We start from the raw sequence: 25,941 nt of genomic DNA, 5'->3' as shown, positions 1-25,941 counted from the left end.
AAAACGCAAAATATTACAATACCCATGAGCCATCATCGTTCCCAAGGACCACATCCTGAAAGAATGAAGATGAACAAAGGCACAATTAAATTCACAATACCTGAATTTCGTTTTTCATGTTAAAAAAAAAAGTAAGTAGTTAAACAAAGAACAATCTTCCTTGATCAACAAAATAAATTGTGCAAAAAGTTAAAACAAATCTAAACTACATGTAGGAGAATATTTGAAATATTTATCAATGTTTAGTAAATAAATCAACTGGTGTTTTAATTAAGCCACATGAATTAACAACTGAACTGAAAGCAAGCTTATTTTATTGATCCTCCTTCTGCATTTAATCCATCCAATAGAGTCAAACTGGAGAGCAGACTTGGTTGAGACCAGTTCTCTGGACCAAATTTTCAAGGTCTTGGTCTTGGTCTTGGTCTTGGTCTTGGTCTTGGTCTTGGTCTTGGTCTTGGTCTTGGTCTTGGTCTTGACTCAGTCTCCGGTTCGGTGGTCTTGACTACAGCACTACCAGAGTCACATTCCACTGGAAGAAATGATCAGGCACTTTTTTGATGGGTGCAACCTGCATACTTAGCAATCAAATTTTCAGTATTGCCACTGACAATAACAAACCGGACCGTTATTTAGAGCGTGCAGGAATGTTGAATGTGATTATAAAAGTCTTTGGTTGTATTGTTGGAGGATCTATTGTGGGCGACACTTTGAATCATATACAGATTCACATCTCTGTGCTCTGGGGGAAACAATAGCATATATAAATAGGAACATAATCAGAGCTCTCGCTCGCTTGCTCGCTCGCTCGCTCTCGCTCTCTCTCTCTCTCTCTCTCTCTCTCTCTCTCTCTCTCTCTCTCTCTCTCTCTCTCTCTCTCTCTCTCTCCCACGTGCACGCACACCGTTTCTCTCTCTCTCTCTTGCGCGCGGGCACGCACGCGGACAGCAGGGATCGGGGCAGATGAACAACCAGCAGGAGCGACTCGTTCAGCCACCATGGAGCAACGAGTCGGACCTCAGACTGGAGGCACAAACAAGTTTGTGAGAGATGAATCCCGGAGCAGATTCATACAAATAATGTTTGTCCACTAAAGTGAAACAGGGAGGAAAAGAAGAGAGAGCTCTGCAGCGGCTGCAAACCTGCCAATATATCTTTTTTATTTTGATTATTATTGTAAGGATGAAACCTCTGTTAATCCTCAAGTGAACCAGTCTGCTGTCGCCCGGAGGTGAGTGACTAAGGCTTCTTATTTCAACTTTTTTACGATGAATGTGTGGTTATTTTTCTTTGTTGTCTATGTTTTGTTTTATGATTGATGGCACACAAAAAAGAAGTTTGGTTCACAGTGTTGTTTACTTCATATTGGGACTAACAAAAAGTGTACTGTAAGAACCTGTAGAGTCCTGCTGTAACCTACTGTCCCCTGTTCAGCAATCTACGTAATTACTCAGAACTCTCGGTCAATACCCCAACAAAACGCTGGTGATGCTCATGAAGTCAGCCGGAATAATTGTGGACAGTGTAAACAAAAAGAGGAACAGATTTTAAAGGCCAAAATAATTTTGAAGGTTAGGGTGGGATACCTCCTCCTCCTCCTCGTCGTCGTCCTCCTCCTCCCAGCTGTCGATTCTTCCTGCAGGCTGTGGATTGATTTCCAGCACTGGACAGCTCCCGTGGCCTCAATCAAACCAACACACGTCACAGCTGCTGCGCCGTTTACAAACTGCCCCGTCATAACTTGTGTGGTGTCACAGTGTGGACGGACATTGGATCTGCATGCAGGTCTTCCTCATGCTGAAGTCCACAGCTGGAAACAGAGTTCTCACAGAGGGCCAGAGATGTTGGTTGACGTCAGAACATCTTCTGTTGGCTTGATGCGGCCTAAAAAGTTATTGTGTAAATGTTCATGATACAAAACAGTACATCCAAACTCTACATGCTCTGCACACTCTACATAGTATATTACATCAAAAAAAAAAAAAACTGTTAATGTGCTCAATGATCTTGCGAGAGTTATATGCAACGTTGATATATTCTTTCAGCTTTGCATGCATGAGAGGATATTGCATGGGGATTTGTTGAATGGGAATTTATGCCTTATTTCACATGCAAATTCTCCTGTTTACAGGAAACTTCCATCCATTTGAGGGAAAGAAATACAAAAGTGTTTAAACAGAATTTCCCCTTTTAAATGTAACAAAATTCAAAAGCAACCATGTCGTGGAAAAAATGGTGCAATTCTTGAGCCAAATAGCACAAAGCTTTGGTACAAGCGTCTTGATTTTTTCCCAGACATCTTTTCTAAGCACATCTAACAAACAGATTGTAATACACATGATGCATAATTTAAGAATTTACGGGAAAAAAATCTCTCTTGTTAAAACGTACAAAACAAAAATACAAAAAAACCAGCTCCTGGTTTCAGTTCCAGAAAATCAAAACAGCCCAGGATGTTTATCAGGATTATATAAGCACTTTTTTATGCTTAGTTAAGCGAATACAAACAGACTACTGTTCATTGTTCATCTGTCGCTGTTAATTTATCTAACATGACTTCCAGTATTATGTGTGTGGGAGGACTCAAGCTCTCCCAGTTAAAATAACTGCAGTCCCGCTGAGCACTCAAGCCCCCTATTTTTGCTTTTCGGCAGGACGAGGACACAGCTTGGAGCTAGTGATGCCCACAGGGACATCTAGGTCTTTCTTCAAGAACAAAATATTTTGCAGAGAAATGCAGAAAAAGAGGGGGAAAGTCAAAGCCTGTCCCCCTAAATTCAACAGATGGATTTTTATGCATTTCTTTGGATTTCAAACCATTTGCATTGTACTCTGTATTGTGTACTTTTCATGATTTCAGTGTGTGTAAATCCTCCTGTCTTCTAAAGGACATTAGGTGTGGTAGTAACATCCTCTGACATCATAATCTCTTCATTATAATCTGTATATTTCCTCACACCCGAGCAGCTGTAAAATCCCACTCTTTTATCTCTCTTCATCTTGTATGTATGTATGTATGTATGTATGTATGTATGTATGTATGTATGTATGTATGTATGTATGTATGTATGTATGTATGTATGTATGTATGTATGTATGTATGTATGTATGTATGTATGTATGTATCTTTCTTTCTTTCTTTCTTTCTTTCTTTCTTTCTTTCTTTCTTTCTTTCTTTCTTTCTTTCTTTCTTTCTGCACCATCCTCCTCTCATGCCGTCAGATCTCAGATTACACAAAAGGGCTTAGGCGATTGCCGTCCACCTTTAACATCATTTTTTGCATGGGAAGATTAACAGAAATAGTAATCTGGTATTCGACGAGGGCTTCCTCCTATCTTTCTTTCCGTTGCATGGGATTATGATGTAAAATATGCCAGTTGGGTTCCTCTGATGTAGCTCAGTAAGAGCTCTGCCAGTGACGGGCGTCCCCTCTCAGGGTCACTGTAAAGTAATAACACATCCTGTGGAGCATCGTTATTACTGCTGTTTTGGTTGTTTTTGGATGAGATGCAGTGTGCATGGCTCCCTTGTTGCCTCAGTCAGTTTATCTGCGATTGTCTGATATGATACACCATCAAGCACACGCAGCAAATCCTCCCCACAGAGAGAGATAGAGGGAGAGGAGAGGTGTTCCTATGGAGACAGTACATACAGTAACTATGACCAAGATTAATTACAGCAACTTCCTCATAGGACTTCTCTCAACTGAGGGAAAAAAACAATCAGACTGTTCGCAACAGACAGCAATGTTTTTAATTGGCAATGTAGAGATTTAAGAATTTTTAAACGTTCACATAGATTTTATTGACGTACTTACACAACACACTTTGATAAACAAAACCTTTGTTTGAAAATCTCAGGTTTTGCCTTCAACATGCTGGCCATCTTTTGGTTGTCAATCACTTGAACAATAAAAAGTCAGGCCTAGTCTTAAGAGGTATGGTTACAGACGGTGTGCCAATCCAACAACAAATGTGTAACTTTATATTAATAGTCAGGAACATTCATCATCTTTTGGTATAAAGTATTTCCAAATGCTGAAAAAAACAAGACTTAATTTTGTTAATTAATTACACCGATAATCCCCAGTACTTTAACCAACACCACAAAATAATACCATTATATTTAATAGTAATATTTAAAAGTGATCTATTAAAAATTTAACTCTTTTTTCTAAATATCTTTCAATTAATTGTTAAGTTCTGCCATGTTCTTGTCTCCATGTTTCAAGTTGACAAGACGTGACATTCTTCAGTTCTCTGAAGAAAGTCTGGCACCTCCACAAATGAAACTGTGTAGTTTCAATCCTACAAAGACACAAATAACATTGTAAGAAATGACAGTGTGTTTTGTTGTGCCAATTGAATTCGATAATACAAGTTAGAATGAGAATATTTTTAGCGAAAAGCAACATTTAACAAATAGTGCACAAGAGTAATTACTATATATATATACTATATAGAAACCAGGCAGCGTGTGAGCCGCCTTGTGTCAGCCTGATCCCACACTGCTGGCACTGACTCGAGACAGACCTGAGTGACCTGACGTGTCTCAATGAGAAAAGGCTGTGATTTCATGGTGGAAGACGCTCCCCCAGCTGTGAGAGTTATCCAGCTGACGTAATCATCTGTCCTTTTTGGGATTATCCATTCGAAGATCATCCCTCATCTGGCCACTCAGCAGCCAGTCCTTAACATCTGTCCTTGGTGTAACACGAGTCTGAAAGCAACACACACAAGGGAGGCACGGGGCCTACGTTATATGACAACAAATCCCATCAAAATCTGTGTGAGTGTGTGTGTGCCTGTGTGCCTGTGTGTGTGCGTATGTGTGTGCGTGCGTGTGTATGTGTGTGTGCGTGCGTTCTTGGGCGAATACGTGTGCATCAGTGTCTGTGTTTAATATTGACGTGGCAGTGTTATCGAACGAAGGCTTTTAAACTGCAGTTGTCAGAAATTTTCCCAAGACAATCCATTACTACCTGTCATTAACACAGGGGCTGTCAGCTGACTCACGTCAGCTGCAGTTATTTCACGTACAATAAAGCGTAAACCACAAATGCCCTCTTGTATTGCGTGCAATTGGCCATCTATCGGTTACGCAACCTGCTGCTTTTTGGTCCTCCTGGTTCCCAGCGTGCTGACATAATAAGCCGAGCGAAATCACCCTCCAACCTTGTCATCAGGCCAAACAGCAGATCAATTGTTCCTCTACCAGTAGATTACCACTGATTCGTCTCTTTTTTAAACCTTTGTCCCTTCCACTGCCTGTCTAGTTTTCCACTCCTGGTTGGCCTGAAGGTCCCTAAGGCTAATCACTAGCACGGACCTGATCAATAGGCTTTCATTACAAAAAAACTGTCTGGTCTGCTCCGTGCATTAGGGCAAGGCCAAACTTTTCACTGAAAGATTTTTGACTGTGATTTTTTAGCCAGTGCACCTCTATGTAGAAGGTTATTTGGTTACGTAATACTTTCATACAGAGAGAAATATCTCAGCAATCGTTTGATCATTTTTCAAAAGAAATGTTCCACTGACACTCACGGTCCACAGTGGAAACCTGAGTGGTTACCTGGCATTATTGTTCCACCTGAGGCTTATTTATGTCATTTTTTTTTATGAAATACTGCCTGTTGTAACATTAAATTAAATATGAACCAGTGGAGAACTATTGGGTTCCCCAAGCTAAGGATTTTAAATTAAATCTAATCACAACACTATATCATTTGAAGGTGCCTTTTCTACTTATGCTTCCAAATGGAGATGGAACGCCTTGGCCAGGGATCTGAGTGAGAACCACATATTAAAGTGGCAAAAAAAAAAAATGGGACTCTGTGTTTACAACAATTGATTTTGTATTTTGTTCATTTCTACGTCATAACATTAGGAAAACTATCACCTAAGTGTATTTTGAAATTTTCTAGATATTCCTGTTTTCCTCTTGACAAGATAACCCAAACAGGGTAAACACTTTAAAATGCCCACAGGTGTGACTATGATAACCTGTTTAGGATGTAGTCTGCCTTAACCGATAATCATCTTTAATCAAATGACTCCAGATAGACAGTCTTTGTGACTCCATAGGGACGCACCTGCTTCGCTGCAAAATATGTTTCCTCTGTATTAATTTATTTCAGCAGAAGGCAGACGACAGGGTTTTTTTTTTGTTTTTTTTAATGGATCCACAAAAAGGTTCTTAATGATACTTTATCTCTTTGTTTCATTGGCATCATTTTCACATACGTAACCAAAAGGTCTTCTTTGTCGTCCTCGTTCACAGAAAATGTATCATGAGATATCAGTGCTAATGACAAATCCAAGACAGACCTGAGCTCCTACTGCCATCCTGTCCAGCAACAGTCCGTTAATGGTTGGAACCGCCCGCCCAAACCTACATTACTGCCCCCGCAGACACAGCCTGATGATCACTGGTGCCATGGGAGCGGTGCGAGTCAACAGGTAACCTGAATGACAAATTAAATTATGCCAGTGGCTTCAGCTTCTAGTTGCTATTCTGATTCACCTCGGAATTTGTCATTCATGTATCCCTATATAGTAAAAAATAAAAAAAACAAATTATGAAATGATATGATTAATTCTTATCAGTACATTTTTGCTAGAATATTTCCTGGTTGTATTCAAAACAATGTTTAAGTTGCCAGGAAAACCATTAGTGGCTGTATCATCAAGTTCAAGCTGCAGCTATTAGCATGCAACTGTAGAATTATTCTCTGAATTGACTGAAGTTAGGTTTAAAACACTTTTTGTTAACCTAAAAATTAGTGTTTCTAACAAGCTTTGCATTTAATGTAGGGTTGACATGAAAAGTATTAATCCTTTTAGTAGCTGAGGCGTCATAAAGAGGTGAGGGGAAAACCATTCATCTTTCCTGCAAGCAAACATCATCGAAAGCACAAGAGCAAAACATTTAAAAAAAAATATAGATGAAGCATTTTGTGGCTATGCTCTGATGCTGCAGTTAGCATGAGAGGCTAGCCCTCTACTGGCAGTCCATGCTCACATTACTCCTGGTTGTATATTTAGCCGTAAGCCATTACACTTTTATGATTTGCATTTTCAGTTTTTACTTGCTCTTCATTGGATTTCAGGAGGAAGTTGCATTCCAGTAACCAGAGCTACATTCAGTATCATTAGCATTACATTTGCTGAGTGGTTCTTGGAAAAACATACTCATCAATAATCATGAACTCGATTTCTTCCTGTACAAGATCATGTATGTTGTCATAGACAGCTGCAGGAAATGCACATTTCTGTAGGTTTGTGTCACCATGACATCCTTATCAAAAAGCCAGTGGGAATCTTCTGTTGGCCTTTGAATCGTGACAGAAGAAAATGCTTTTTCATGACAACGGTTCCTGTAAGAAAGTCTTCAGCGCCACTCTTCGGATTTTCGATGCTTCAGTGAGAAGACTAAGTTGAAAAATACAAGCAGACTTGTCTCACTGTCATTGATGTCAACATGAAGGAACCATCCAATATAAAGTCGCTGTTCTTATCGCTTGCTTCTTTAGCTTACTGCAGTTGATATGATTTTATATATTTTTAAAAGGGATTGTTTGTTTTTTTCTTTGACTCTCTGATATTTCTCACAGTTTTCTCTCTCCTTCTCCAGATACAGCATCGTTTCCACAGATGAAGATGCCCTGAAGATCTCCAGCCTGGGCCTCCACAATGGCCACAGTCCTCTGACTCAGCAGACTCTGTCTGGGGCCATGCGGACTGAGGAGGGCGGAGGAGGAGGAGGCGGAGGAGGAGGAGGCGGAGGAGGCGGAGGAGGAGGAGGTGGAGGAGGAGGAGGAGGAGGAGGGGACTTCCCGGGAAGGGATGAAGGCAGAGGCGCTTTATCTTTGAGGGTAACCAACGAGCCCATCATCCACAACAGTTGCCGTGCTTTGCCTTCATGTCGTCTGGGCCTGGATCTGAGCACAGGACGCCTCCGGAGCCGCTTTGTGAAGAAGAACGGTCAATGCAACGTGGTTTTTAACAACATGGAGGACAAGCCGCGACGCTACCTGGCCGACATTTTCACCACCTGTGTGGATATACGCTGGCGCTACCTGCTGCTTATCTTCACCACCACCTTCCTCCTGTCATGGCTGCTGTTCGGCCTGATATTCTGGGGAGTGGCGTTCGCGCATGGAGACTTTGACCTCCACATCCCGGTGAAGGACGGTGATCCTCGGAGTGCCACAGAGGAAGGGAAAGATGAATGGCGACCGTGTATTCTCCACATCCAAGGCTTCATCGGGGCTTTTCTCTTCTCCATAGAGACGCAAACCACCATTGGATATGGTTTCCGGTGTGTCACTGAAGAGTGTCCGATCGCAGTGGTGACCGTGGTGGTGCAGTCAATCGTGGGCTGCATCATCGACTCCTTCATGATCGGCACCATTATGGCAAAGATGGTGCGGCCCAAAAAACGGGCACAGACCTTGCTGTTCTCTCATCATGCGGTCATTGCACTCCGTGATGGCAAGTTGTGCCTCATGTGGCGCCTGGGGAACATGCGAAAGAGCCACATTGTTGAGGCTCACGTTCGTGCTCAGCTCATTAAGCCACACATGACTGTGGAGGGCGAGTACCTCCCGTTAGAGCAAACTGACATTGATGTTGGTTACGATGACGGTTTAGATCGGCTGTTCCTGGTGTCGCCGCTGGTGGTGGTCCACGAGATAAACAAGAACAGTCCGCTGTACAACCTGAGCCGAGCCGACCTGCTGAAGGAAGACTTTGAGATCGTGGTCATCCTGGAGGGGATGGTGGAGGCCACAGCGATGACCACTCAGGCACGGAGCTCCTACTTGGCCAAGGAGATCCTTTGGGGGCACCGCTTCGAGCCCGTGGTGTTTGAGAAGGGCGACCGCTACCACGTGGACTATTCCCGCTTCCATAAGACGTACGGAGTGCCGTCTACACCTCACTGCTGTGCCAGGGAACTGAGTCAGATGAGCGGTCGTGGTGGGCAGTCCTCGTCCTCCAGCTCAAGCTGCTCCCGGTCACCGTCACCGTTTGTCCCAAGAGCAGCCCGGCGCCTGCTGGGGTCCCACTCGCCCAGCGCCTTCTGCTACGAGAACGAGGTGGCGTTGTGCTGCGGGGACGACGAGGACGAAGGGAACGTGAAAGAGGAGGTGGCAAACCTCAATGTGAGAAGTGACAGGGAGGCAAAGATGAGAGATGACATTCATTTGGGTTTCAAGGAGACTTTTGTCGAGGAGCAGACGGTGGAGATGTTGTGCGTTCTGGACACAGAGAATCAGATCGGCCTTGATAGACTACAGCCCAGCCTACCTTTGTACATCAGCAGAGAGTCAGGGGTCTAATCAATGGTAATGGCTGCCCTTCCATTTGCTCTCTCTTTGTGTGCATCCAACCAAAGTATTGAACTTGTGTAAAAATAAAAGATGGAGGACACAATTTAGACTGTACATGCATGGAGAACAGAAGGATCTTTTTTTGGAGGGGCCATAAATTAAAAAAAAACCAACAAAACAGATTCAGCTCTTAAACTTGATCTGGTTTTGGGTTAATGTTGTGACATCAGCATCTTCAAAACGCACAGCTCATGTACTTGATGGTAAACAGGTAATACTCTGAAATCATGAGGTATCCTTCAGTTAATGCTTCTGTTATTCAGTATGACCTGTCGATAATACAACTTTTGTTTTGTTTTCCAGTTTTGTAAATATAACATAATCTTGTTTTAAGTTTAAAGGGATTTTACATCATAAACAGATAATTCTTTAGGTTTTGAAATTTATTCCATAACAAAAAGAAGCTTTTTCACAAACGCTTCAAACTACAACACACTTGTTTTCTCTGTAAAAAAAAAAAAAATTATTTCTGTATGAACTGAGTACTCTCACTTTTAATATTTCAAAAGTAATCTAGTTTCCTCTCGGTTTCTTTCTTATAAATCCAAAGTAACTGAGCACAAATCAGAAACCATGCAGCAGAATCCAAACACCTCGTCTAACCTGTGCAAATGAAGTACAAGCACTTTACTTTTATCAGTGATACTAAACACAACTGTGTTATGTTTTGTATGAATAAAACACCTAATAAACAACAGAAAACACTGTTAAAAATTGAAATATCTCTGTTCTGTGTCTGTTACACTTTTTGAGGTTAGCCATTTGCAAATTTGCAGTTTGTGGTTTATTCTTGCCAAACAGGGCAAATTACATACACTCTTTAGATTTATAAGTACTTTTCATGTAATCCATCCATTGCTTTCTCACCTTTTTAGAGCATGTCTCACATTATTGTACAGCCAGCTAAAAGACGGTACACTCTCCCGAGGGTGTCAGTTTGAAATATATTTATAATTAAGGCAATTGTTGCTTTCAATCACAGAAATGATTGATGGAGGTCGCCACGATGGAAAATAACATTCTTTACTAGAGATGCCTTAATGAGTGAGGTGCAGCAGATATTTCGGGTCTTGACACCATTATCTATTCAATACTGTTTTTCTAATTCAGAAAGCTACACAGTAAAATGTCATGAAAGTAATGTAAACAGCATAAAAATGATTATAATTGTATTACATTGAAGTACTTTAGGAATGTCTGAGATGATTCTCGGTCACGCAGTTCATAGTGAATTCCCTGTCATAACAATTAATTCATCATCCAAGTCTCTGTCAACCCCCCTGCAGCAGGAGTCCTCCTGGAATTTTAGGTTATATATTCATTATATATTTGCGTGTATAAACAAAACTATCATTAGGCGCGAGATTTGCTGTTTAAGAAGTACTGAAGATCTGAAATAAACAACAGAAATAAAAAGTAAACTTCTTTGCCACTGTTCTGTTTTAGTTGCCCACACAAGTAAATATGAACTACTCTTATCTCTTTATCTTCATGTTCTTGTTTCAGAGGAACTGCAAATATATACTTTCAAGAAAGAAGAGTCAAAAATTGTCTTTTTTATTAAAAAAAAAAGGTTTTAACCCCATTAGTACAACTTCTATGTGCTTTTATCTATATTTAAAAGTCTTACCAAATGAAGGTGTGGCGTAAGAAGCAGTGGATATTTATGATAAAATGAAGTGGCCTGTATTTACCACACAGGATAAACTCTGGCTGTTGTTCGGGCGCCACCATGTGGCTGAAGGGCAACACTGCAGTGAACTGCACCGTCTCAAGTGCTGTTGTTTTCGATGAAGCTGTCCATCCATCCACCCACAGAGAGACAAACAATCCCATTCATTCCCAGAGGTAAAGTGGAATATCCACACAAGCACAGGGAGAACATGCAAACTCACTACAAACTGTGACTGAAAGACTTGCATCATAAAATACAATGGCCACAATGTGATGAGATGAGAAAGAGGAATTCTTTTTTCTAAATGCGACATTTTTTTTATTTGACAACTGCCACTATATCCGCAAACTGTACGTGTTGGACAAATCATTTAAAAATGTTCACAACATTTTCATGTAACACTTTATAGGAGAGCTGCAACTGCTGGTTTAAGATGAAATTCTACGTAAGTATCTCTATTTTTAAGTATCTTTGGTTTCATTCATGACAGGAAAAAAAACCAATAACCAATATTTGTAAGGTAAGTACAAAGTGACAAATGATGTCCATGTTGTTGCTAAATGATAAAGTGTCAACCTATTCAACATGTGACATGTTTGCTGCAGAGTAACCACACCTACACCCATTAAAGCAGGGCAACTTTATTTATGAAGCACATTTCAGCAACAAGGCAATTCAAAATGCTTTGCATTAACAATTTTTGACACAAATATAGAAAAATAACTGACAATAAAAAGGAAATATAATTATTCAAAACTCAAAAATGTTCAAGCATGAAGAATACAATGGAAATGCAATACAAGGATTAAAGACACGGTGCAGCATAAAACAAGCGATTGCTTTATTGAAAGGCAGCAGCAAACTGAAAGGTCTTTTGCCTTGTTTTGAAGGAATTTAGAATTGAAGCCTTTTGTTCCAAATATTTAGTGTAAAAAATTTTTTTAACCGTTTGTTTCTGAGTGAACATATGAAAACATTTTCTCAAATATTTCACGGATATGTGAAGCTTATTATGAATTTCAGTAAATTAATTGATGAAAGTACCACTTCTCCACAGATTTGCGCACGAAACACAGAATTACAAAATAATAAATAAATAACTAAATCAAAAAAAAAATATATATATAAACATTTCCTACCTCCCCAAATTATATTTGTATTTGGAAATTACTGTTGTGACACTATATTCTAGTTCTCTAACATGGTATAGGAAGTTTGGCATAGTCATATTATTGCATGAATTTTAAAGTAAAGTTGATCAGATTGGAGCTTTTTAAAAAACCATATGTATCACCTAATCTGTGAATGTTTTTAGAGTTTTTACCGACTCTTCCGAGGTGACTTCCAATGCTTAGATCTTTATCGCAGCTTCAAATCTAATTGAAATAGTGCAGAAGAAGGGTGAGTTTCTGTTTGCAGAGGAAACCTAGAAGAGGAAACAAGAAGACTCTTCTTGCGGTGGGATGAAAGCTCATTATAGTTCATTAGTGCTCTAATTTCATCCCTGCAGGTCTTTTTTGTTTTCTGACGTCTCTACATTGCTTCACCGAACCAGAGCAGATGAAAAGTGGTCTGGGTGAACGTTGCGTCTTTTCCTCTAACAAGACATTTCCACTCACTGAGATGCTCCCCTCTCCCTGCTGTCATCCCATCCTACTCTCCGGCTGTTTTCAGATGCTGGGTAATTATCCGTATCGTCACATCCCCCTGTCATCAACGTCAAGGAGCGAGAGCAGCTGGGTGACCTCTGTGGCCTTTTTTAAGTCCGCTAATAGCTGACTGGGATCCTGCCTAATAAGTTGGTGTGCGTTGATCCTCATGTAGGTTAAGTGTGTGAGTGTGTGCATGTGCTTTCATGTGCATGACTCCCCGTACGTCTGTGTGCCCTCTCTGGCCTCACTGGCTGTCGGCGGCCTGAGGCTGCGCGACCGGAGCTGGTGACAGCGTGAGTGCTCAGCAGGGGACAGTATTCAGGCACTGGGAGCCGAGGCTGAGCCATCTTTGATTCTATAATGAGCTGTTGTCTGTTGTGGAGCTGTGAAGCAGCTCGCTGCAGAGACAGAGGAGTATTGTGTGTCGCTCAGCAGAGGAGGCCTGAACCAGGCTGAGAAACACCACAGGGCAAACACCTTCTGGATGCTCGTGCGTGCGTGCGTGCGTGCGTGCGTGCGTGCGTGCTTCACTTATTTAAAAACAAGTCAGACTCAGATGCAGTAAAATTACTTTATTTATTTCTGAAGGGCCAATAATCACACAGATCAATATGAAGAAACTCCAAAACACTGACATAGTGGCTAAAAAAAGGTGAATGTAACTTTTTTCTGCACTGATAACACATTTACACAAATGGATGCAGGTTACTGCGTGGATATATAAATATATAACACAGCAGAGTTCTGGTTCAAGGATGGAAGCCGCTGACGTGCAAGGTAGAGAATATGTCAGACGTTGGAGACATGGACAACTTAGCCCTCAGGTTACATACAGCCCGTTTCCATATTATTTGCAGTCAACAAACATATTTCCAGATATCTTTCTATTGTAAACCTCTTCTCTGGTTTCTATCATTTATCTGCCATAAACTTAGAGGGAACAACATTTAACAAGTCACTCATAGAATTTGGAGAAGCCTGACGTTAAACCCATAATAACAACAACAACAACAACAACAACAACAAAAAGATTTTAAATCCTTGCATGAGTTTCTAATTCGTTCTTCTTTTCTCAGTTCTTATCAGTGCCATTGTTACTGGCCAGGAAGGTCCACCTTCACCTCCTCATCATAAAGGACGACGTCTTATGAGACAGCAATCTTATTTTCACTGAAAGTCATCATTCATTCATTGCCATGGTGACAATAATAAACACATCTAATGTTGTAGGACAGTGGCTCCATGGTTACATTGAGGGGAAGCGCACATGTGACTCCAGCAGCTATGTTAGAGGGGTATATCACATTTACTGACGTCTATTAAAAAACCGGGTCTTCGTCTCACTCTCACATGGGCGCTCTGTCTCTTTATACTCATATACTGCTTTTGTCTTTAGTCCCTTAATGTTTTCTATTATCTGTAAAAGTGCCTTTAAAAAACTGCTTTGTATTTGGCACTGCAGTAATAAAGCTGAATTAAATCAAAAAGTTGAATCTTCATCGTCATACTCTATGAAGTGCAGTTTAGATGAACTGTCATTGGTCTATGTTGTTGATAAACTCTGTCGCTGGTTATTCAATTGGCCCGATAATCTTTGAATCCAGAATATCTGTGAGTGCCAATAAACAAACGTGCATGAAAACACAAAATGTTGTTTTCACCGTCGTGTTATTCAGACTGTCTGAGCATCATGTGGACAGTTGAGTTTGGTCTTTAAGGTTTTAATAATTCTTCATATGTATATCAAGCTTCACCTGATATTTTCAAGAAAAGAGTGACTCAAGTAATTCTGGCTTTCAAAAAATGTAAGAAGAATGGAGAATCAATCCAAATGTCAGAGAAGGGTAAAAAAGAAAAAAAGAAAAATCATATTCCTCTGTCTCGACTGCCAAATGTCCCATCCATCTTTCTGCCGTTTTTCTTTTTATCTGTGCCTGAGTTCGGACAACAACGTCCTCTTTCATGTAAGCTGTCTTTTCCTGAGACCCTCAGGCGTTTTCTCTCTCTCTCTCTCTCTCTCTCTCTCCCTCGTTCACACAGACTAATTAAATGTTCTGAGAAGACCCCATGATTGGAAAGTCTACACTGGCTACTTTCCCCTCTTTATCACTTTTTTCCCCTCATAAATTAAAACAAGAATAAGATACTGTAAAATCGACATTAGTAAATGTCCCTGGTGGCGTTTGAGACGTTGTGTTTTTAAAATATTGACACAGATGCTTTTGTTCCTTTAAAAACATGACTTATTTTGAGGTTTTGGAGGTGAATTATATAATCCAAAACAACTGGGTGAGTTTATTAATTTGTTCTGGAAAGGAATGACTGACGGCCCAAAATTATTGAAATAGAAAAAAGAAAAGACGAATTAAACGCGTGGCAAGATTGTGGGGAATTTGTATGTGATAAAAGTCTGCTCCAGTGTCAAAAAAAGCTTTTCTGAAGGTTTGTATGTTGCCTTATTCAGCACACCACTTAATTTCTGGTAATAAATATTATATTGAGGAACGTCACTTCAGGAAGTTTTAAAGGACGCGAGTTCAATCTCTTTTTATTTGCTCAATTATTTATGCAGGTAATTTCCCATTTCTTTCCCAGCAGTCAAAACATAATGCAATAAATGTCCATGTGTATATTTCCTATAGAAGTCTTGAATCAGCCTGTCTTCAGCCTCTCATATGAAGAACTAAGAGTTTAAATGCTCGGCTGGATGCTGATTGAGGAAAAGCCTCTGGGACAAAACGGGGCCTGACCTGAGACCTCACCTGGGTCCATCTGGCCCCGATTCACTTGTGGTGTGACTTTAATTTTGTCAGTTTTTATCTGCACATCCTCATTTTAAAGGAAATAAGTTTCTGGTGAAGACACAGCAACTGTCAGGGACATTTTAGACGAACAAATACAAACCAATTTCTTAGTTAAATCTGATAAAATAAACTGATTGGTGAAAGCTATTTTGTTCCCCCCCCCAAAAAATGTGATGACAACATTTGGTTTCTCAGCACTGCAGGGCAGAATATTAAGCATTGCTAACAGTCGGCATAAATGCATGACTAAACGGCGAGGGGCATCTATGACTGAAGGGCAAAATTGTCGTCAAGTCACAACATGAATGCCACTATTGTCCCAGTCACCATCATCCCCATATTCATCACCATCATTACGCTCAGAGGTTCAGCATCCCAGTCAGACGTGTTGATGACTTCTTTTCAGCCTCTATCTCGACCCTTGGCTTATCTTTGTTTTTGTTTTTTGAATTTCCCTTTTGCACCATCTCAATAAATGATTTGTGTTTTGTTTGTTTTTCCTCCTGTTGTTCATCTTTTTTTTTTTTTCCTGAGTTGCTCTCAGTCAAGCTGAAGCTGTGGCGGAGAGATGCGGACACAGCAAACCACCGAACAATAGACCATTCATGATGCCCTGCAATGCAATGATGATCCTGCTCTGCCCTCCACCCCCCCACCTCCCAACCCTGCACCAGCCTCCACAGCTGCACAGGAATGTGGTCCAACAAGTTACCCCCCCCCCCCCCCCACACACACACACACCCCCCACCCCGCCTCTCCTCCCTGCTGCAGCCGCCACCATCTCTACCACCACCGCCTCACCAGTGCCATCGCAACCGAAGCCCCTCTTCCCCAAATAAGAAAAAAAAAAAAAAAAAAAGATGAAGAAAGCAAGAAACTATAGAGGGGGGAAACTCTGCAGACGGAGCACAAAGAGAGGATTCATGCTCGGTCACATACGCGCTCAGAGAAAAAAGAGGGGGACCCATTTAAGTGTGGTGCAGCTGCACTAATTCACTGGATGAAAATGGGTGAAAAAGGAGTGATAGAGGTCAGCAGAATCTTTTTATATTCATCACCACGGATGGCATGTCACTGCATCATCACCACTTACACAGTCTGCATATAGCGGATAAATCGGGAGATAAGTCCAGAAAACACCTGCGGCCATTGATTTCACCAGTTTGTTCCAGGAGCAATGTGAATTGAGAAGAAACACTCTGACCCACTTTCTGCTGCCTGTCTGCTCCATCAACCCAACACAACGCTCTGTTTTCCTTCAATTCTCCGTCTTAATGGACAAATTTGTTATGAAAGTCGATCCCACAGCCTGTTTAGGAACTAGAATGATGGTGAGATGTTGAAAATGTCTCATTTCTGAGTGAAATCACTACACAAGTTTCAGATACCAACATGTGTAGTCACATGAGCTTCAGTTTTACTGATGGAGTTGCTCAAGAGCGGTGGAATTCCCCCGAGGAAGAGCCTGGACCTCGACTCTTTTTGCTGACGCCTTGAGAGGAAATTGTGTTTATGAATTATGTACACTGTTGTTCAGTAAATGCTGAAAAAAACAAGCATGAGGAAAAGCTGAACTGATCGTTTCATTTTGTATTCGCAGCTTCAGCCTCGCAGAAAGGTTTTGTTTTTTCTTTCTTTCTTTTTTTTGAACAATGAAGCCGCAGGGCTGATCTCTGCCATTTCTGTCATATAATTTCAAATCGTTTTAGTCAAGTTCGTCATCATTCGGAACAAATGACGCCATTCATTTTGGGTCAAATGTGCCTATTGACATGGGAGTGAATGCTTTCCACCAATTATACAGCAGTTTAATACAGAATGTGACCCAGCATGTGAATATTTGACCGCAGTGCATGCTTCCCTTATCTCTCTCTCTCTCGCTCTCTCTCTCTCTCTCTGACACTTTCCACTTCTGTCTATTTTCCTCTTTCTTGCCTTTTCTCTCCATCCATCATCAGATTTAGGAATTTCCCTCTGGGAGCTGTTCATACATTATGGCCAAAGCTAAAGAGTCTACCATCTTTTCCTAGAGTCCTGTGTCATTCCTCAACCTAATGATTTAATGTTCCTCCTTAACAAGGTCTCTCACATTAAAAATAAAGCAATAAATGCTTTCCATCACATGATGGTTCAGTTTCACATGAAACTGGTGGCCCATGAGAAACTGTGCACCTGAAGACTGACTCTTTGACCCCCCCCCCCCCCCCCCCCCCCCCTCGCGGCCAGCAACCACGATCTTTGACCTCCCTCCTGATCATGAGACTGACTGTCCTCCCATCTTCTCCCCGCTCTCCCCCAGGAGCTGCAGGAAATGCGCTCTTGTGACACAGTGGTCTGTGCAGTCATGGAGAGGCCCATTACAGCGGTCACATGGCAGGTTAGCAGAGACTGATGCGACCATGTGAGCTCTATTTTCTAACAAGTTACAGCTGCCCCGAGGCTCATGATGGTTCAGGATGAACAAAATGTGAGAAAATACACGGTAGAGTTTGGATTCAGGGCTAAATGTGGGTTATTGTTTCCTCTATTTTGATTTATTAGAACACACAACTCAGATCAGTAAAGAAATCAACAAGAGATTAAATTCCATCCTCTTTTTTTGGTTATTACAAGTAAACTACGGGCTTACAAAAGTATCCCCGAAGCTTTTATAGATTAAACCCTGTTGTTAAAAGTAAATTCAAATGAGACATTAGAGATAGAATGAGTTGTTTGAATCTTAAAACATTCAATTGTTTACCGATTTGAAGAAATTAATTTTGGTTATCAGTTCATTGCAACAAATCTAATGTTGTGTATCTTAATAAAAAAAGAGCTGTGTTTGAATTGGAGGTTTTGAATAGAATAGAATAGAATAGAATAGAATAGAATAGAACACATATATTTCAAAATATTTCAACACTTTTTCTCACTGTATCTAGTCAATAAAACCTATTAGATCTTTTTTTTTTTTTAAAAAGAACAACGTTTTTATTGGCGTTTGAAAAAAATACAGACACAGTTTAGTCTATTTGTTCTGGTCGAAAAGCCTGCAGGCAAACATTGAGAAAGTGACATAAGCCTAGAATTAGGAAACTGCAAAGCTTTTTAATCGAAGGAAAAATATTTATAGACGAAACTAAACATACCATGCATCATGCCCGTTTCAGGTGTTTTAGGAATTTGAGGCCAAAGTCAGAATTAAAGTTCAATACAACTTGAAATACGAAGCTTTTGTAGCCAAATGAATTTATGTTTCTTTGTGTTCCGTTTGTTAAATGTGAAACACGACCAGTTATAACAGAAGTAATAATAATGACATGATTTTATACTCATGACCGGGATTTAATGAAGTTTCTGAACTTTGAATTTAGGGTGCGTTCAAAGCCATGACGGTCTCTTTTTCTAATTATCAAAGAAGTTAAAGATCAAAAAGCTTAGTATTATATAATATATCTGTGTATTGAGAATAGTTGTGTGTTGTTGTTTTTTTTCTTTGTTTGGTTATTGTTGTTTGTTTTTTGTTTTTTCACTTTTCATTTTGTTTCGGTGTTCTCGTTCATGGTGATTCCGTTTTTGGAAATAACAGTACGAAACAGTCCGGTGTTGAATTGGAACAACGAGCTCCGTTTGTGTGCTTTATTTATCACACAACGAAAGAAACACTTCAGTAAAGCCTGTACAATAAAATCAGAAGCGCTGCGCTGTGATTTCACTTTTTATCTGCTGTAGAAAATTCATCCAAACTCTAAAATCTTGATTTTATTAAGTTTAACTTTTGTTTTTGACTTTCTTTAAACTTTCTGTATTAATAATCTGACAAAACTACCATGAAAGAGAACAGAGAGGGAGAAAACAAACATGGACCTACACAATAATAATAATAATAATAATAATAATAATAATAATAATAATAATAATAATAATAATAATAATAATAATATACCGCAATCACTCAAAAAAGAATGTGATGGTCCTTTTGAGTTAAGCTGAAGACATTTGACGTTATGATTGTAAATAAATGCAGCATGCACTAATTTTAAAGATTCCAATCGTGTTTTTTTTTTTTTTTTTAACCACATTTGGTTACTTAATCATACTGACGGAAGCATTTTTTTCTCCTTAGGGCACTCTCTTGTTATAAGCACCTTGCACTGTGAGGCTCACTCCCTGGGGGGCCTTGCACATCCAGCTGCACTAACTAAAGCTACTGCGTAAAACCGCAGTGTAATCCCTCCACCCTCGGTCTGCCCGAATGTAAAAATCGAAGAACAAATGCGCAGATTTCAGACATTCGGCCGATGAAACAAGCGCAATCCCCTTACATCCTTTAACACATCATAAAAAAAAACAACTAAAAACTCACTTCCAAACCTCGGAGGCCTCACGCAGGATCCCAGTCTTGCTTGTTGGTTAATGGGGTGCGGCATGTAGGTGTCTCCCCCCCACCACCACCACCACCAACAACAACAACCCATCACCCTCTCATCCCCAATCACAGCCGCTCCACCATCAGCATCCCCAAAGCCTGTATCCAGGTGCTGCAGAGTCTGTTCAGGGACAGAAAAGGTTCGGAGCTGGAGGAACACAGAGATCCATGCGGCCCGTCCGCGCCAGGGTATTTTCTATGTGTGCGCGACTAGTGTCTATGCTCGGACATAAGGGGAGAAAGACGCACACATCGCTCTCTGTTATCAATTTTTTTCATGTTTGCAGCACACAAAACTGCTTTTTGTTCCCCATTTTTTTCATTGACGAGGGTTAATGGATAGAGGCTTGGGCGTTTGATCACATGGCTACAATTCACCTGAGAAGGAGACAAAGAGAGCAAAGAGAGAAGCGAGAGGGAGAGGGACAGAACCGGGAGTCAGGCTCAACATGAGAGGCAACTGACACAGGAGTCATTGTTGAAATCATTTGGTGTGTGTGTGTGTGTGTGTGTGTGTGTGTGTGTGTGTGTGTGTGTGTGTGTGTGTGTGTGTGTGTGTGTGTGTGTGTGTGTGTGTGTGTGTGTGTCAGATGCTGCTTAAAGTCGGCTCTCATCTTTCCCACCAGGCCATGCTTTAAAAATCACAGCATATAAACAAATCGCCCACATGCACATAAAGACCAGAAAGTGATTAAAAAGCCAAGATCAAAAAAGTATTTTCTCATTCATATAAAACAGTTGGGCTTTGACTTTTTAGAAATAATGTTGGATTGTTAATATGAGCTCGTGTGTCCCCATTATTGACTCACATCTACCCTTGTCATCCATAAAAAATGATTTATTAATTGTGACGAGGTTAATGTTGATTCATTAATCACGTTTTAGAAAAGATCAATAAAATGCCTTTTTTTTTTTAATCAAATGTGATTTCTGAATTACTAAAAATAGCATTTAAGTTTGCTGTAATAATTAATTTATGAGGTGATGAGAATATGACTGCTTTAAGCCAGATCTTCTTGGAGGTCGTTGATTTGAATTCCCATCCAAGTTGTATTTTTTTAAATGTTTCAAATGGCACCACGTGTAAGTCTGATGCGTTTTATAGGAGTTACGCTTCCGGTAACGGAAGAAATATATCTATATTTTTTTTTTTCAGGAATGTAACCACAGATGGCAATAACTCCCCTCATGATTGTTTATTTGTTTGATACAACATGTCAACACGTCTCTACAAAGCTGGCCTTCTCCCCCCTCTAAATGGACGCACTGTAGAGTCATTTAAGCCACTCCGAGGTAAAACTCTCACCTCTTCTCCGTTGGAAACGTTGCAGTGATGGACGGACGGACAATAACAGTGCGCCGCCACGGGCCAATCAGAGAGCAGCTGGATAATTAACAGACCAATGGGGGAGCTGATTTGGACGCGGGGCGGGGCTGACGCTGTACTGGAATGCTGCCTCTCTGGGAATGTTTTCCACTTTCAATCACTTTTTTTTTTTTTTTTCGTCCCAGTCCTTCTCACAAGGCGCTCTTTAAGCTCCGGTGTTGCCACACAGAGCAGCCATTCATCGGCTCTACAGTCAGCCACACACACTCCTATGCTGAACCACTGGGCATCTAAATTGGTAAGTTATGTAATTTTACCTATAAAACAAAATTTCTAAAACAAATTGGAATATTTTGTATTGGTATTTTCGCTGCGTCTAATTTGTTTCCCAGATTATTTAAATAAATCTGACTTTATTTGAATTGAAGTTTCCTTAAAAAAAAAAAGTCATGTCATCGATGAATAAAATTTCTTCCGAATTTAGCTTCTTCTAACAAACACAAAAATTACACACATAGTATGGATGCAGTTTTGACTGTATTGTGGCCACATGTCTTGCGCTTTATCACTTGATTTGTTTAATTTTATTATGTGGCCCGTTATTTACACAATTAGGCTGACACCCACGAAACATTTTTTTTTATAGATTCTTTTGTAAATTGTGTGTTTCCTGAGTCGTTTCTGTTGTGTGTGTGTGATTTTTAGATATAGTTGCTATATCTGAGGAGGATTTTCATCCGACGGAGAGGGTTTGGACACTTTTACGCAGCATGGCTTTGCCTGAGAAGAACCAGCAATAACCGGAATAATTGGAGACCACAGACGTTGATTCAAATCTTCTCATTACACTGAAGAGTTTGGACTCTCATAATATTATTTGAGGGCTGTCTTTGTCATATTAGTTAAATTTTTGGGGGGAGAAAAAAAAAATGTCCGGTGAGGAGCACAGCCTGTCCGAGGCGGAGCTGAGTCCCGGAGGGTCAGACGATGTTCACTCACTGTCACCGACTCAACCGGGAGGACAGCCCGGTCAGGACTCGCCTCTGGCCGGGCCGCCGCAGCAGCTGACTGCGCTGTGCGTCGCGGAGGGAGACGACAGGAGCAGGAGCGGAGCCAAGTCGGAGGAGGAGGACGATCGCTTCCCAATCGGCATCAGGGAGGCGGTGAGCCAGGTTCTGGATGGATATGACTGGACACTTGTGCCCATGCCGGTGCGCGTTAACAACGGGAATAAAGCGAAACCGCACGTGAAAAGGCCCATGAACGCATTCATGGTGTGGGCACAGGCCGCAAGGAGGAAGCTGGCCGATCAGTACCCCCACCTGCACAACGCGGAGCTCAGCAAGACCCTGGGGAAACTGTGGAGGTTTGTATGAGGAGCTTGCCCCACTGAGCAGCAGTATGACCGCACAGTGACGCATTCCCTAAGCTCGTGCGTTAAGGCTAAAATGTAAAATGATGAAAGTGGTGATTGAAAACAAACCCAGCTCATGAAACAATATCAATAGGATACGTTTTATTGTATTGCTCCAACCACATAAATATGTCAAATTTAGAAAAAAAAGAAGGTAAATGGCCGTTTTGTCTTTTTTTTTTTTTTGTCGCGCACAATGTATTGATCTATTACGCATGACATCATTTGGAGAAGCATTTTCTCACTTCCGAACATATTCTCTGAAAAAAAAAGTTTTCCAATCAAGCCTGAAGGCAAATAGGACTAAACCAGTTTCCATTTTCTCCCCCAGGCTGCTTAACGAAAGCGACAAGAGGCCATTCATCGAGGAGGCAGAGAGGCTGAGGAAACAGCACAAGAAGGACTACCCGGAGTACAAGTACCAGCCCCGGAGACGCAAAAACGGCAAATTGACGCCTGCCAGCGAGTCCGACAGTCAGGGGGAAGGGGAAGCCAGCCACTCCCAGTCACACTACAAGACCCTGCATCTGGAACACAACGGAGGGGCAGGGTCCCCCCTGAGCGACCTGCACCACCATCACCACCATCACCATCATCCTGCTGGTAGGTGGCTCTCATGCTTTCATTCTCCACTCAGAAGGGAAATTAAACATTTTTAAGCCTCTGATGTAATTACATTTGATCCAGAAAAAGTGACAGCGAGTGAAAAATAGTCAGAGTTCTAAAATGTATCCATCAAAAAGAAGAAGAAGAAAAAAAGAATCCGATGTCAAAGCTCATTTGAAAATGTTGTTGACTCTTCTTTTATTTCTAGGTCAGGGTCACAGCCCACCCACACCCCCCACCACCCCAAAGACAGAGCTCCAGTCTGGGAAACTGTCAGATGCCAAGAGGGAGGGGGGAGCAGGAGCGGCTGGGGGATCAGGGGGGTCCAGGGGAGCCCTCGGAGTCGGGGCTGACGGAGCATCCGGAGGCCCATCATCAAGTGCTAAACCCCACATCGACTTTGGTACTATGGACATCGGTGAGATCAGCCACGAGGTGATGTCCAACATCGAACCATTTGATGTAAACGAGTTTGACCAGTACCTCCCTCCAAACGGCCACCCTCAGAGCGGAGCTGGGCCCCCGACAGCAGGATCCTCGGCCTCGTCTTATGCCTATGCGCTCGCCGCTGCCAGCGGGCACTCGGCCTGGCTCTCCAAACAGCAGCAGCAGCCTCAGGCCTCGCCGTCTTCATCCGACCCCTCCAAGGCTCAGGTCAAGATCGAGTCTGCGTCTGCAAGCCACTATGCCGAGGCCTCCTCCTCTCCCTCCTCAGGCACCCATGTTACCTACACTCCGCTCAGCCTCCCTCACTACGGCTCTGCTTTCCCCTCGCTGGCCTCCAGGGCTCAGTTTGAGTACGGCGAGCACCAGGCCCCCGGGGCGTACTATGCCCACTCCAGCCAGGCCCCGGGGCTGTACTCAGCCTTCTCCTACATGGGTCCTACACAGAGGCCTCTGTACACTACCATAGGAGACCCCTCCAGCGTGGCCCCCTCTCACAGCCCCACGCACTGGGAGCAGCCTGTTTACACCACACTCACAAGACCCTGAGGGAGACCAGCTGAGCAGAGGAAATATGGGAAGCGTGTGAGTGGATCAGTGTGTCTGTGTGCAAAAATATGTAAGCATGTAATTGTTGTTTGTGTGTGTGTGTGTGTGTTCGTGCGTGCGTGCGTGCGTGCGTGCGTGCGAGCGTGCGTGTGCCCGTGCCATACTGACGTTATATTAGAGGTTTTTACATTTTTTTAGCCAATATAATGCGAGATGCATCCACGGGGCCTTAAACACACACACCCAGCATAGAGTGTGACTTTTCAACAGCCAATCATAAATAAGAAAACCTTAACAAACGTGTGCCATCATAAATTTGTGTACACAGATGTGTGCGGACAACTGGATGTCAGATTGATGAGAGACTCTGGACTCAGAGGTGATGGGTTTAGACTGACATAATCAGTTTTTATTAACCAAACTAAAGGATGTTTTCTGTCATTTTATATGAGTAGTAAGTTTATTGTCATTGTTGATATCTAGGGTGTAACTTTATTGTGACTGTTTGATATTACATGTATACATCAGCACCACTGCTTTGGGGAAAAAGCATGTTTTATTTCACTAAGATAGGGTTGTTGTTTTCATGGCCAGCAAAAAGAATAGTTGCATCTTTAATTTTCCTTATGTAGATAGCTCTGTGTGTACCTCTGTCCTTTCTTTACAGTGACTTTAGTGAACTTAATAATGAAGCTTTTTAAGGGGAAAAATAGGGAAAAGAGAGGGAAAGAGAGCTTTTAGAGATGCCTTTCAACTCAGTCTTGGACATTTACCTCAATATCACTCATTTTGTGCCAATAGAAAAGGAGAAATATGACCCTGGGTGGCTTACCAAGTTAATCAAATTATGACAGAACATTCACTCTGTTCTTTTCTTGCATTTCAAGTGCCTAACGGTTTGCTGATTTACTTTTGATAAACCAGTAAATGAGTTCAAATCTATAAGTTCAAAGTCTCAAACAAATCTCTTGAGATAATTGGCCAGCTTTGGGTTCTACTTAAGGATTAGAATCACATGTACGGCCCTTTTACACCACATGTAGGCCTAAACCATGTTTTCCTCTTAACAGTTTCTTCCTATGTTTGCGTCTACACAGCCCTCTCCCTCTTCACCAATGTGAAAAATGGTCATTACCACGGCGTTGCCTTTATCACGTGACACATACTTTATTATTTTCTACTGACCCTTTTACCATGTAGTTATCATTTTTATGTAAGTAATAACGTGTCGTGTGTCACACTTTTGCTTCTTCCATTTTTGTATAATTCTGGATAGTTTTTGGAAAGTGTTTGCTATACATTCTCTTGCGTATTTTTGCTTCCTTACAAGAAAAGCAATGTTGAAATATTATTGTTGTCATCTATTAAATCAATTTATTTATAAAAAAAACAAAAAAAAACCATTCTGTGTTTGACTTATTTCGTGCAACAGGGATGGTTCAGCGACAAGACGTGAAGCAGTTAGTAAGCGAAGGGTGAAAAATAATAAATTAAAACCATGCTGCTGACGTGTGAACTGTAATAACAACACAATCAGAGCCCCACCAAACTAAGCTGTTTAGTGTGTTTGTGTGTGTGGTAGGCTAAAATTGACTACTAATTCCCCACATTTAATCGGCTGGGGACTGCGTGTTACTGAGAAAGACAAAGAGAGCCATTCAGTACGGCCG

The 25,941-nt window shown here is 41.4% G+C and overlaps 2 protein-coding genes across 3 annotated transcripts; both read left to right on the top strand.

Annotated features, from left to right (window-relative positions):
• Positions 1-949: 949 nt before the first annotated feature.
• Positions 950-10,109, top strand: LOC308109282 (ATP-sensitive inward rectifier potassium channel 12-like). Of its 2 annotated transcripts, XM_080462756.1 has the most exons (3): positions 950-1,231; positions 6,281-6,459; positions 7,634-10,109. In XM_080462756.1, exons 2-3 carry the CDS (start codon positions 6,368-6,370, stop codon positions 9,339-9,341), a joined length of 1,800 nt encoding a protein of 599 aa, XP_080318882.1. In that variant the 5' UTR covers positions 950-1,231; positions 6,281-6,367; the 3' UTR covers positions 9,342-10,109. The 2 variants fall into 2 exon arrangements, with proteins under 2 accessions (XP_080318882.1, XP_080318883.1); XM_080462757.1 differs by lacking the exon at positions 6,281-6,459.
• Positions 10,110-21,481: 11,372 nt separating this feature from the next.
• On the top strand, positions 21,482-25,653 carry LOC308109916 (transcription factor Sox-10-like). Its single transcript, XM_080463773.1, has 4 exons — positions 21,482-21,556; positions 21,964-22,624; positions 23,004-23,275; positions 23,487-25,653. The coding sequence occupies exons 2-4, from the start codon at positions 22,188-22,190 to the stop codon at positions 24,269-24,271; spliced, it is 1,494 nt and encodes a 497-aa protein (XP_080319899.1). The 5' UTR covers positions 21,482-21,556; positions 21,964-22,187; the 3' UTR covers positions 24,272-25,653.
• Positions 25,654-25,941: the final 288 nt, after the last annotated feature.

The sequence above is a fragment of the Lipophrys pholis genome, assembly GCF_963383615.2.
Source record: "Lipophrys pholis genome assembly, chromosome: 5".
In the NCBI taxonomy this organism is placed as follows: domain Eukaryota; kingdom Metazoa; phylum Chordata; class Actinopteri; order Blenniiformes; family Blenniidae; genus Lipophrys; species Lipophrys pholis.
The sequence above is the reverse complement of the archived record's forward strand: the minus strand, read 5'-3'. Positions and strand labels throughout refer to the sequence as shown.